Raw genomic sequence first — 13,731 nt, forward strand, 5'->3', positions numbered from 1 at the left:
TTTATTTCACACTATATATTTTTAATTAATTGACATTAGTTTGTAAAAATCTTCTTTCACTTAGATATGAAAGAAGCTTTTTTTGCAAATTCTTTTCAAAAAAGCCAATTATATTGATCATGATTTCATGTATAAAGGGAAAAAAAGGGGGGGAAACATCCAAGGGGGTGAATTCTTTTCATAGGCATTGTACATCTTATGTGGGAGAATGGGAAATAGTTAGCCGAAACCTTGTCATATTCGATCACCTCACACACCATGTGTAATACCATCCCTGGCATGTGGATGACACTGGATTCTGAACAAACTCACAAACTGGCCTTTGACTATTCCCAGCCTGAGGATCTCAAAAGCTGCCTTGATGATAACTCGGCCCGACGCTGTGACAAGAGCCGGGGAATAAACCTTGACACCGCAAGCCCTCCCATCCTCCCATAATACATATTGCTCACTCTTCCTCGCACACATACACAAACACCACAGGGGACTTGTCACCCACCCACACTGAAATCACTGAAATGTCCCCCTCCAGCCCCTGCAGTGTTTGAGTTATTACCTGTTTCCATTATATCTTTCACACAGGGCCAATAAAGCTTGAATCAGGTTATGAGACGGATAGCAAGACCTGAACATCTCAACCTTTATTAAGCTGTCTGTTACAGCGAAGAAGAAGAAGCACACACACACAAAGTTCACTCAGCAACACAAAGACAGGAAAAGGAGAGCATCTAAACAGAATGATTATGTCCAAAGAGAGCAGATGGGACAGTGTGAGGGGAGAAAAGGCTGGAGGAAGAGAAGGAGGGGAAACTAAATGAAAGGGAAATGAAATGAAATGTGAGGAGACAAGTGGTGAGAAGTCAGCAGGCGGCCCACGATTGTAACTGTAGCCTTGGAAGTATATCAGCGCAACCAACAGCAACCACCCAACCATAAGTACTATTTACAAGATGTGAAAGTACTGTTATTTATGTGTGATCTGTGACACAGCAGAGAGCAGGGGAAGTCAAGTGTACTCCGAGACAATGTGAAGAAATGCCACTCCACTTTTTTCACACACACTGCACTGTCACAAGGTCACTGGTCATCTCCGGGTAGCTCTTGTTACTTTCTTAAAAGTTTGTTTTTTTGTTACAGTGTGAAATGCTCACAGCTGTTAAGCCAGAAGACACACATGCACTCTTCTCCAGACTTGTGCACATGTAGCGAATGCGTGTCAGTGTGTGTTTGTGCAGACTTACAGCAGACAGTCCTGTTGAGTTAACTGAGAAAAATGCCTCAACTGTCATCTGTCACCCTAAGAGAACATATGCAAGCAAAAAAAAGAAGAAAAATCACAGTGTACTGAGGCTGGCTACATTTTCTCAGTCTGGACGTATTCATTCATTCAGCGCTCTTCCACTACATTTTGATGGGTTTGTTTGCTCCAGGCAAACATTTTCAACATGGCACATAACAGCAGTCGTTTGAAGGGAAAACAGTGTTTATTGAGATGAACAAATAGCATCTGGAAGTCAGTGGGAAGACTGCAAAGCTCTGAGATACCAGAAACTAGAAATGCTCAATTTATTGGCAACAAGTGAAGACATTTTGAGCTCAAATGTTGCAGAAATTCTGGATTAAACTCTAAATGTATTGCTGATGTCTGTCTGAAAACCACAGCATATTTCCTGTACAGCAGAGTTAAATAAATACAAGGAATATTTAATGTGATGCATTGATTAATCCAGTTGGAAATCTTTTTCTTTTGGTTTCCAACAGTCTGTGCAGGCAAAATGCTGCACCCAGAATACAGTCTGAATCCAAACAAATGAAAAGACACATAAACTTGGCATTAAGGTTTTACTTTTCTTGGTCAGAAAAAGATATAATTTTGCCAAAATTGAATTTTGTCTGTGTTTCATAAATATTTTAGTAGAGTTCTTGTCTGCTAGCAACAATTTAAAATAATAATAAAAATAATATTTACGGAGTCTAGCACTGCTATCAAGTGGAAGTGAGTTTACCTTGAACTTTTCACAGCAACAATGCAACAAAATGTTTCAGATGTGAAAACAGCAAATACAAAATGCCTGCATAATACTATATATATTGTATATTTATATTATGATTAAAATAATAACTTCAGGGAGGAATTAAAGAAAAAAGAGGACATAAAAACAAATTATTTCTTTAAAAGAAAAGGCCATTATTTGAGTGTTGGGGGTTTTTTCTTTAAAAAAAAAAGCTATTATTCCTCCTCAGTGATGTTCTTCCTGGTATTTATTTTACAGTGATCCTAATGTAATGTAAATATATTTAAATATATTATATTGAATATGATATATTTAAATATATTATATTAAATTTATATTTTTAAAAAGTTAGCCTGCATATAAAGATTTTAATGAAACATCCAGTGTGTAGGATTCTGTGTCTCTGAAAACAAGAATCGTTATGTTTTCGTTACCTTCAGATGAGGTATGGAGATCACCATTATTGCACCACCATGTTTCTACAGTAGCCCAAATGGACAAACCAAACACTTGGGCTAGGATACACCATTTTCATTTTTATGTCAGCCATGGTAGTTAGACGCCCATCCTCAATGAGCAGCATCACAAACACCCCGATTTGTAACTTGAACCTGCTTTATTCTGTGTTTTTACCAGTTTCAATAACTTTTTGGACAGGACGAGAACTCTGCCTATAATTTGGTTCCCAGTGGAAACCTCCTGAACATCTGGATCTTAAGTTATCAGAGAAAAAAAGACGAGCACACGTTGTTTGGCGTGTGTGTTATATGCCACTAAATCTTACACACTGAACCTTTAAAAGTTTTGTCTCTGCTGTTGAGTTATTTTCTGCTGTACTTCATGATGTAGTGTAGCTGAGATACAGTGGTGGAAGAAGAACTTAAATCTTTTACTTCAGTAAAAGCAGCAATAGTGTAAAAATACTCCTGCTTTACTGAAATAAATGTAGTAAAAGTATCAGCATCAAAATATACTTGAAGTATCACAAGCAAAAATACTAGAATAATGTATATCATGTCATTGGGTTAAGATAAACAAATACATAATATATTTTCATCTTTTATCTGTTTATTGTTTTTTCATTACTAATCCCAAAAGTAAGCAGTGACTAAAAACTCAAATAAATGTAGTCTAATGGAGTAAAAAGTACAATATTTGCCTCTCAAGCACAAATATAGAAGTATACAGGCACTCAAAATTGTACCTAAAACATTAGCTTACTTGAGTAAATGTACTTATTTACTCTCCAACTCTGATGAGGTACCTGAATGCAGCAGTATAAAAGATTATTTCCATTCATATATGTCTCAATAGCTCAAATCTGGGCGCTCTGCTCCACCGTGTGCTCGCGTGGCGTTACTGCAACGCGAGGAAGTGTTGACAGTTGCTAGGTAACGAAATCTCCTCCCAGACTCCACTGAAGTACTCTTTGCTTTGCCAGCTTTTCCCTATCAGTGCTGGTTGTTTTGGGGTGTTTTCTAAAGCATGGCAGGAAAGGAGAAACTGGATTTGGTCCGTCAGAACGCAATTCACGTTGAGACGATCCGTAAGGAGCAAAGACAGCAGAAACTCCACATGGAGTTCAGCATCAATCCACACCGGAAATGTAAGTTACGTTTGTCTGTCCTTCAGATCATAGCTTCCCTCTGCATAGAACAAATAGGCCTAGCTCTAGTAACTGAAATAATAATTTTTGAATAATAATATGGTCGGGTTTTTTATCTCTCACGAAAACTTGAGCACTCTGTCTCGTTTAGACACCAGACAACAATTAAATCTGTTTAATTTTGTTTGTGGTGATCAGAGAAAATTAGCCAGGAAGAAAAGTGCTTAGTGTGCTTAAATACACAGTAGTTCTCACTGGGATTTATGCTATTTATCTGCTATAAAGTCTTATAGATACTGTCAACATAGTTATCTATTAAAGGTAACAGTGGCTTAAGGTAGTTACAATGGGCCCCAGTGCACGCTATTATGAGGGGCCCTGTTACGCCCTAGTTACAAGTTGTGGAGCACACACACACACACACACACACACACACACACAGTTTTAGGTGTATATAACATTATATTTTAGCAACAGTGTGTCTTACTGCTGCTTTTATATTACATCCACTTGCAGATACTTGATATTGGACACATTAGTATTAGACACGTAGTTTTTTAAATAGTTTATGTAGAATAAGTTTATAATTTGTTAAAGATTGACACTGTTTTACAAAACCAGAAAGCCATGATGGAGATGGGTTTGCCTGCTAAACTGCACCATGGACACTTTACTGACACTATGGACACTTTATGGACACCACAGCTGTCTGCTGTTTTGCACATACAATCACTTGCACTAGATGTGCAAGTGATTGTATGTGCAATCACTTGCACTAGATTTGCTCCCTTTATCCACTGCTCATTTTTATTCACTGCTGCTCATTATTATTATTATTATTATTATTATTATTGTTATTTATCGCTGTTTCTTGTATTTTTGTACTTATTTTGCATGCCTAGTTTTAAGTTAAGTTTTAAGTTTAAATTTTGAAATCTTTAATCTGACTCTTTCCCCTTGACTGCTGTAACACTGGAATTTCTCAATTATGGGATCAATAAAGGTGTATCTTGTCTTATTTAGGGCATGTATGGAAAATAGCACCATTTTTGTTTTAATGCGAGTTCTTTTTTTTTTTTTTTAAATATTTTTATGGCCATTTTTTGCCTTTAATTGATAGGATAGTGAAGTGTGAAAGGGGGAGAGAGAGAGAGGGAGACACATGCAGCAAAGGGCCACAGGCTGTGGTTGAAGCCGGGCCGCTGTGGCAACAGCCTTGTACATGGGGCGCCTGCTCTACCACTAAGCCACCGACCCCCCAAATGCGAGTTCTTCTTTGAACACGGGCGTAATTCCAGGTGGCAGTCGGGCCCCTCCACCCCATGGGCCCCAGTGCAAATGCACTGCCTGCACTGTCTATATTTACGCCCCTGAAAGGTAACAGCCTCCTGGTCAACAGGGGAAAGTAACTGAGTAGACTACATTTACTTTGAGGGAGGCTACATTTTACTCCTACTTGAACGTAAAATATTGTGATTATACAACACAAGATCACAAATAGAGATGTGACTGTAGGCCCTGTCATGCTACACACACAGAAAAGGCATTAACAGGTATGTGAATATTAAAATTAGAGCAGAATATAAATCATAAAATAGAACAAACTATATAAAATTAGCACTAAAGGAGGAACTATAAATGTATGTTACTTTCTACCTCTTCTATACTGCATTTATCAGCTGGATATGATCACTTTATATTACACTCTGCTATAATTTTAACAATCAGATGTGCTCCACCTCCCCAGCTGTAATATTAAAACACTTTTACTTTTAACACTTTATATTTTGCAAGTAAAATCTTCAATGTAGGACTTGTAATGGAGTATTTTTGCAAAGTGGTATTGCTATTTTTATCTCCAGGTCCAGTGTGTATGATTTAGGGCCATCTAGTGGCAGAAATTGGGTAAAAATATTCAGAAATATGTTCTCATTAGTTTATAATCACATGAAACTATGAATGGTGTTGTCCTTACCTTAGAACGAGCCGTTTATATCTACATTTAGAGCGGGTCCTCTTCCATGGAATACACCATGTTGTTTGTACAGTAGCCCAGAACAGACAAACGAAACACAGGCTCTAGATAGGGCCATTCACATTTTTTTTTCGTGTCGGCGATCGTAGTTCTCCTACATGCCTGACACATGGGAGAAGTTTCAGTTCTGCAACCTCACTGCTGGATGCAACTAAACACTAGAACTTTAAGTCAAAGGTCTGAGTACTTAATGTCATGTTCTTAATGTGTCTGTTGTTACATTAAACTGTTTGTATATTGTGTATTTTTCTTACTGTGTGTGTGTGTGTCCACTGTCTCTTAGTACACATCCTGCCAGACAAACCCATGTCTAGGAAACCAACAGAAGTGATTGCAGAGAACTGTAAGTTCACATATGTTCCCTTGAAGCTTCCAATAATGTTCTGCTCTTCTCTTCTGCTCCGGATAAATAACACTTAAATACACCATGACATTACTCCAGATCCCAAACAGGATGAAGCAGTTATGAATGTTTGAGAACCTCTGTGTTCATTACACATCCATGTGTCTGTTTTCCAGCGGATTTCATCGAGGCCTTCCACAAGGCCCGCCAGGAACCCACCAAGAAATATGCAATGCCACAGACTGAGAGTCAGGAGATAGGATGGGTGTCAACTCCACTGGTGAGGAAAACATTGCTTTGGACAATTTATTAGAATTACTAATACTGTACTTTAGAAGGAAGACCTGAACTCAATTCATTTCTACTATTAAACCCAAAGAAACCACTCCAGATCTTACCCGAACGTTAATTCTGTCTATGTTTCCCCTCAGATCCCATCGAACCGCAGTGACAAGAGGATCAATTTCTACCGCTTCCGAACTGACATCACCAAACACAAAGAATCTGCCCTGCGTTCATCAAATTAAAATGAATCTCCAAAAAGATGAGCAACCTATGTTCAGATTTATTTGTTTATCATACAAGTGTCACTGCCAGACGCTGCCCTTTTTCATTTCAATCTTAGTGAGCTAAGAAAAACGCTTGTGGGGCAACATTTGCCAGCACAGGTCTATACAAAGCACACTTGCCCCTCACATACTTACCATATTAATGAATAGGAAAGGGCAAAACTAACAGCTGCTCAATATTATAAAATGTCATGATGTCACATGGGAGAGAATCAATGAGTCAAGGAGCTGAGTTAGAAAAAAATAAAACAGAATAAACAAAACTCTAAAGAGCACACACAGTGTAAATGAGAGAACAAGGAGGCTGGTGTAGACGTCGGGGTGTAATCACAGACGGAGGTTTTACAGACGTACAGAGTCAGTAATGTCCACACGTGATAAAACTGATAAAGAAGAAGAGACATTTTCTTAACATTCAGATTCTGTTTTTGTCCACTCCTGGGTTCACCATTTCTGCAAAAAGACCCTTTCTTCACCAGTCATGTCCTTCAAATAGCTTCCTTAGCGATACAGCAGGACGTCTCTCGCTCTCTGTAGCTTGAAGGTTCCTCCATATTGATCCGGACGCATCTTACTGAAGGCATGTTGTAGAAAAGTGAACAAGAAAAGCCCATGTTCTCCTAAATGTCTCCTGGTGTAAATGGAGGAGAGACTGGGGAGCAGGTGCAGAGAAACAAAGTCCAAGTCCAGCCTATCGACCAGCCTCAGTCAGTTTTTACGAGCGGGACTTCATCTTCTTGCGAACAGACTTGCCCGGGCGTTTCTGGAAAAACAAGGTGGAAAAAAGTGAGCTTCTCTACAGTGTGGAGAACTGCTTTTCTAGAACTGTATAATTTCCTTTGACAATTTTTCTACATTTATCAAATCAGTCAGCAGTGTGTGTGTGTGTGTGTGTGTGTGTGTGTATGACACTCACATTTTGTTTCCCTCCTTTGCCGCCCTTCTTCCCTCCCTTGCCGCCCTTTGCGTGAGCCACTTTGGCGCGGAAACTGGAAACATCGTTGAAGCTCTCCTTGGTGTTCCACTTCTTCCCACTCTTCTTGCCCCCGAAGCCAAATTTCTGGTCCTTGTATTTTCGCTTGGCATTGGGACTGTCAAAATAACAGTGACACTTTTAGCTTTTTGTGAAAATGCCAGAGATGCCAAGAGTTCAATAATATTATGCTTGACTTTTATGACTGCAATGTGCACGGCTGAGATGTAACACCTTACCCTTTCTTGTTCATCGCTTTGTTGGGACCCTGAGAAGAGTCTTTACCCTTTTTCTGGTCTCCTTCCAAGAAATCCAGTTTGTCGGTCATTCCTAAAGGCGGGGATGGTCAGAAATCGTACATACAGTTACATACATACAGTTAAATACAGTTAATCTATGCTATAACCACCAGAATTTTAAAGCAATTTGCAGAGGTTGCCTTTCACCACAGTGCACAATCAATGGCTCTAATACTTTTTGGACCTTTGAATGTGCAGTGGAATTTATGTGTGAATAAAACTACACTTCTAAAAAGACTCACCTTTCTGGTATTTCTTTACAGCAGTCATCATGGCTTTCTTCTCTTTCTGCCTCTTCTGAATCACTTCTACTTGGACCTGGCACACAATCAAAACTCATGTTAACTACAAAAGAGGATTCTCTAAGATGCTGGTCTAGTCCCGTTTTTGCCTGCTTTCCATTATCACTACACATCAAGTGTAAAGGTAGACATCTAGTACACATACATAAGGGCGACTATATTCAACATGTAATCAATGTACTTTAAAGACTGACCCCAGAGAGCAGGGCTTCTGAGACCTATAAGAGTAATACAGCCTTTCAAAACAAGGACCAACCTTTTTGCCAAACTTCCTTTGCTCGCGCAGTTTCTTGGCCTTCTCCGACTTCTCCAGTATCATCTGCTTTGAGATCAGTTTTTTCCTGATCTGTACAAAGGAACAAAAACATCTGTTAGTGCCGATATTTGGATTCAAGTCTTAAAATAATAATTACAATAATTAGAAGATAACTAGTAGCAATGTTATGGTACATGTCTATTCAGTATACCACTCTTAAGGCCTTTGCACACTGATTCCAATGTCTTTTATTGCTCTTTGTTGTGAAAATTCGCAATACGTGACAAAAGGAAAAGACACATTTCCTCCTTTGCCTCTCTCCACCAAAGTTACCTATCTATCTGTCTGGGGGGTGATTATTCGAAAAATTGTCGAATAGTTGCCACGATTTTCGAATAGTGTTTTTGCTTGTTTTGCCCATCCCTAATATGCATAAATTGTCAGCTTTAAATTTTAAATTTGTTTTGCATTTACTATATTTGTCAAACCTGCACCTCTGTCTTTTAAGTGCAACATTCAAAAACCAGCTCACCTTCTGCATCTGCTGATCGGACTTGGCCATCTCTGCAAAGTAATCGTCCGGCCTCTTGGTGGCTATCCCATGCTTGCTCAGGAGAGGCAATGCCTCGAGAACTGTAGCTTGGGCTTGACGATAGCTACAGATGAACAAACAGAGATTCATCATGAAGGAGTTAAATACACTCTTTATAGCAGGGTTAGATCTCTTTTTGTGAGTAGAAAATTCGATACATCTTCAAAGGCATACAAGGGTTGGTGCTTCTGCAGCTAGTATCAAAAATAACACTAGGACAAAATAAATATGTAGCTGTAATTTTTGACAGACAGCAATAGATGTAGAATAAATAAGTAAACTAAATGATCTAAAACAGTAATAAAATACTCAACAGTGATGTGAAAATATCAATCATAGTTCATAGTTCATCCAGCTCAACACTGTCACTCCAGTCATCTGTGACCTTTGTGACTTTTGGATTTATAACAATGTTGTATAAAGTTATGGTCACTCACAAGAACATCTCTCTCTGGAAATCATCATCTGCATTGACATCTCCATTTTTCATGCTTGGAACTTTCCCTTCAGCTTTGGATAAAACGTCCTCCACCGGCAGGTTAGTCATATCCAACCTCTCCACCCAGGGAAGGTCTTTACGGAAGTCTGCAAGGCACTGTTTTAAACCCTCCTGCATCACAACACACGAGACATGGTATATTAAGCTATACTGTTATTGTTATAGTAGTTGCAAGATTTGCTCTCTTATTACTTTGACATTTTTACAAAGGCATCAAAAACCTTTTCAGAGTGTAACAAACACGTTTTCTTTTCTACATGCCAAAACAACTCATAGAAACACACCAAAGCTCAACAGGGGTTCTAACATTTCAAGAATGTTATGATAAATTCACTCACCACATTGTTGACAAATTTTTTGGATTTATCCACCAATACGTTCATCCCAGGTTTCAACAACCCTTTTGCGAAGGCTTCTTGGAGCTAAAGAAAACAAAATGTGGTTATAGATATGCCCCAGCCTACATCTTTTAAATCTAAACTGAAAACCATCTCATGCGTTTTTATCTAAACAATTTTGAAATCCAAGGTTTTATTATCGTTCTATTCATATAACAATTTTAAATCTTTTGAATTATTTTGGGTTATTCTTTTACTCTGTCCCTTTTTCTCATTAAAACTGTATTGTTTTACATTTGAATTGTATTCTTTCAACTTTGAATTGCATAGTTCTTTTACATCGTGTTGTTTTATACTTTTCTGTACAACATCTCAAACCTACCTGTTTGTATGAAATGTGCTATATGAATTAGGGATGCACAATATTGGATTTTTTTTTGCCAATATCTGATATACTGATATGTAACAACTCATTTGACTGATAATTGATATTAATATAGATATATCCACTTTTTTCCCCCACTTAATTTTAGTGTTCCTCAAGTCCCTTCTATAGTGGAATTAACATCATATTATGCATACATACTCTTATCATGATAGCCCACCAGCAGATGGAGACATGAAGCACAGTATTTTTTTAATGTATGTAATATTCATTCATTGTGCAAAGGAAGAATTCGAAGAATCGAACTGATTTCGATACTTCATTCTAAAGCCAGTATCGGCCAAAACCGATGACGTGCCGATATTATTGTGCATCCCTATTATAAATGAAACTGCCTTGCCTTGCATGACCTTACCTTGTAGATACATTCTCTTACATATTTTGTTTTGCATCCCTGTCAATGTATGTACACGTAGGCAACACACCAAACCACAGTCACAGTGGTACTAAACTACAGTACAACGTTAGTTTTATATGCAAGTTTTATATTATATATATGTATATACACAGCCAAGTAGGGTTTTCACATATAAGGAATTCTGTAAAAGTGAAGAAATATAAATGTGTAACAAAAATAAATCACTGTGCAAACATGACACGTTTAAAAAAAAAAAGAATTCACAGTATGAAGAAACGTTATTAGATATGTACAATCTAAAGAAATGATACATACATGCTGTATAAAGTAAACATTGTCCTTGTCACCATTATCTCTTTACATAACTTACTGTAAACTCGTGTCAAGTCTTGTCTCATCTGTACAGTTTTCTATCAATACAACTTTTCAGAGTCCAGCACACACAGTAGTTTTACAGTAGCTTAGCTTTGGCTTGCTAACGTTAGCCACTGTTAGCATGTCAACAGCTCACTCACCTCATCGTCTGATAATTCATTGTTCTCCTCCTCGGAGTCTTGTCCGAGCAGCTCCTCCTCCTCTGCTGACTCCATAGTGCTGTTATCGATAATCATAAGATGATTATATGTGAATAAACGGCCGTTAAACGTGAAGAAACCTGCTGTGGATGTACAGCTCCTCACATGTACAGCGAGTTACTGCAGTTCACGTGGGGAGGAAGTGACGGACAGTGACGTTCTACCAACACAGTCCTCCGGCGGAAAGGATGCGTAAGATCAATGGTTCCTAGACGAACAAAAAATAGGATTCAGGCAAGTATGGTGCGTTAAATGGATTATATATTCTCTGATACCCTAGAAAGTAAGCGAAAATATCGTCGACACTTTTTTCAGAAACTTTACCATCGTATTACTTATCATATTATTGAAATTCACCTTTTACTCCTCGACAAAAAATACATTTAATGACTGCAGTTCTTGAAAACTGCAAACTTGACATATTTCATGTATAAAACACAGATTACACCCCGAAAATTCGTGTAAAATATATAAGTTGGTAAAAAATAACTTTACTATGTAATGTAGTATGTTATATCAAGACATTCCTCTTGGAGGTGCTGTCGTGCACCTGGGCAGATCTTAGATTTAAAGCATTCAAGGTACATTTATGTGTCATTTTACAACACAGAGTTGCAAAATGAAATTAAGTGTGTAGTTCCTTTATGCTACACACACATAGAAAATATATATAAATATTCAAATTGGAATAGAATTAAAAATGAATAAAATAGCATGAGGTCTGCAGTTACTTATATACATGTAGGGCTACTAAGTAAGTATAAACTAAATTTATAATTTATAAATATTGATTATATATTTTTGTATAGTGGAATCCAGAGGATGAGGTTATTTCATAGGTTAATGTCCATTAATATCTGTATCTATATTTATATCTATATCCTATCCAAGACAGACATACAGGTAGATAGATAGATAGATAGATAGATAGATAGATAGATAGATAGATAGATAGATAGATAGGCCAGCTGGCCGGCCGACAGGCAGACAGACAGACAGACAGACAGACAGAGACAGATAGAGTTTTCCACCGGATCAATATGGTTCTTACATGTAAAGGAGCAGCTGAAACCTTGTCAAGTTTGCCAAGAGGACTTTGCAGATCAAAGCCTAGGAAGAATCTCCTTTAAATCTTTACAAGTTTGATTGTGTTAATGAAGCCTCATGACTTTCACTTGCCACCTCATCAAGAAAGAAGCTACTGACATCACTTTTTCTGAGCTTTCTTCCCGAGTCGATTTCTGTCACTTTGACACAGCATGAGAAATGTCTGCAGTGTTGGCCCAGTGTCACTGTAGGAGAGATAAAGACAGGAGAGGCCGATGACCAGTGTCGCTCTGACTGATGGTCATTTCTGCATGCATCTACCTGTGTTCATTTCATAACAGATGCTGTTAATCAGACATTTACTTATTTTTCTTGCTAATCCTGTGTATGCTAAAGCAGGGGCTGAACTGATTTCACAGGGTAGGGGTTAACTTAGCTTATATTAATACAGTTTCCATTAGTTCTGTCTTTAACCAGTGACTGCAAAGTGAATATCTCCTCAACAATTAGGAGCATACAGATCTGCTGTAAGCTTGCTAAGATTTTCAAGCACCTCACACACTTTAATGTCTCAAAAGTCAAGGTATATATGTAAAGGCCATCAGCCCCAAATGTTTCAAAAGTATAGTGAGAAGGTCAGAGTTACTGTCCAACCTGCAGCATTATCACTGTACACTGTAGCAAGAGAAAGGATGGGAATCGCAATCATTCATTTTTATGTTGCATGAAGACAGTTTGTATTCATCTTTTGTACTCACGTCGCAGTCGTGTGTGGAGAGCTTGCAGTTAGAGAGCGAGAGTGTGCACACGCAGAATGCTAATGCTGTGCTTTGGCCAGTGACCATGAAAGTAACTTGACTTTACTCAAAATGTCACTTAAAAAGGATTATTCTCAAGTGGTCATACAAGGATCTCAACCCTGCCAAGCGTTGTATTAAGAGTTGTCAACCATGATAGTGTCGGCTGCATCTATCCACTGGACATATTGCATTACATTATCATTGATTGTTGAGGCTAGTACAAGCGATATGTTCTGACACCCTATGTAAGGGGTCATTTAGGTTATCTGTATCTGTTATCTGTGATGCCAGAGAGCAGATTGAATCAGAAAATAGAGATAAAAATTAAGCCCTAGAGTGCAAAGCACCTGCAGGACTTCATTTCAACCACAGATCATCAATAATTAACATGCTTCTAACCAGAAATTACAGCGGGAAGTCAGCTGCAGTTGGCATCATAACAGTAATTTCCAGTTTTACATTGTTTTGTTTGTTGTCTGTGTTTTTCTTGTCAGCGGTTCACTGAGACAAATTGCAGTTTTTAAATAAACACAGACCATGTCAAAACACGTGTTGAGTTTCACACAAACACAAGAGGTAATTGCATTCTGGTCTGTAATGTACTGGCTTGGAAATAAAAACTCCATTTTGTGTTATATAGGTTTTGAAAGAAACTGAAAATCAGATAATTGATACACTG

The 13,731-nt window shown here is 38.0% G+C and overlaps 2 protein-coding genes across 2 annotated transcripts; one reads left to right on the plus strand and one right to left on the minus strand.

Annotated features, from left to right (window-relative positions):
• The first annotated feature begins 3,400 nt into the window (after positions 1-3,400).
• On the plus strand, positions 3,401-6,551 carry cfap144 (cilia and flagella associated protein 144). Its single transcript, XM_050055503.1, has 4 exons — positions 3,401-3,621; positions 5,940-5,999; positions 6,176-6,279; positions 6,431-6,551. The coding sequence occupies exons 1-4, from the start codon at positions 3,501-3,503 to the stop codon at positions 6,524-6,526; spliced, it is 381 nt and encodes a 126-aa protein (XP_049911460.1). The 5' UTR covers positions 3,401-3,500; the 3' UTR covers positions 6,527-6,551.
• A 324-nt stretch (positions 6,552-6,875) lies between these two features.
• ebna1bp2 (EBNA1 binding protein 2) lies at positions 6,876-11,356 on the minus strand. The gene is made up of 9 exons (XM_050055502.1): positions 11,146-11,356; positions 9,828-9,911; positions 9,428-9,600; positions 8,931-9,054; positions 8,399-8,488; positions 8,083-8,158; positions 7,781-7,871; positions 7,485-7,659; positions 6,876-7,331 (listed from the first exon to the last, which is right to left on the minus strand). The coding sequence occupies exons 1-9, from the start codon at positions 11,239-11,241 to the stop codon at positions 7,284-7,286; spliced, it is 957 nt and encodes a 318-aa protein (XP_049911459.1). The 5' UTR covers positions 11,242-11,356; the 3' UTR covers positions 6,876-7,283.
• Positions 11,357-13,731: the final 2,375 nt, after the last annotated feature.

Source organism: Epinephelus moara, chromosome 10, assembly GCF_006386435.1.
Source record: "Epinephelus moara isolate mb chromosome 10, YSFRI_EMoa_1.0, whole genome shotgun sequence".
Classification (NCBI taxonomy): domain Eukaryota; kingdom Metazoa; phylum Chordata; class Actinopteri; order Perciformes; family Serranidae; genus Epinephelus; species Epinephelus moara.

What these genes read in the sequence shown, in the direction of transcription:
- cfap144 (XM_050055503.1), top strand. Translation starts at nt 3,501, where the DNA reads ATGGCAGGAAAGGAGAAACTGGATTTGGTCCGTCAGAACGCAATTCAC. An exon ending in AGAAGTGATTGCAGAGAACT is followed by an intron (nt 6,000 to 6,175) that starts GTAAGTTCACAT and finishes TCTGTTTTCCAG; the next exon opens with CGGATTTCATCGAGGCCTTC. An exon ending in GATGGGTGTCAACTCCACTG is followed by an intron (nt 6,280 to 6,430) that starts GTGAGGAAAACA and finishes GTTTCCCCTCAG; the next exon opens with ATCCCATCGAACCGCAGTGA.
- ebna1bp2 (XM_050055502.1), bottom strand. Translation starts at nt 11,241, where the DNA reads ATGATTATCGATAACAGCACTATGGAGTCAGCAGAGGAGGAGGAGCTG. An exon ending in AAAGCGATGAACAAGAAAGG is followed by an intron (nt 7,660 to 7,780) that starts GTAAGGTGTTAC and finishes TTATTTTGACAG; the next exon opens with TCCCAATGCCAAGCGAAAAT. An exon ending in GCAAAGGAGGGAAACAAAAT is followed by an intron (nt 7,332 to 7,484) that starts GTGAGTGTCATA and finishes TTGTTTTTCCAG; the next exon opens with AAACGCCCGGGCAAGTCTGT.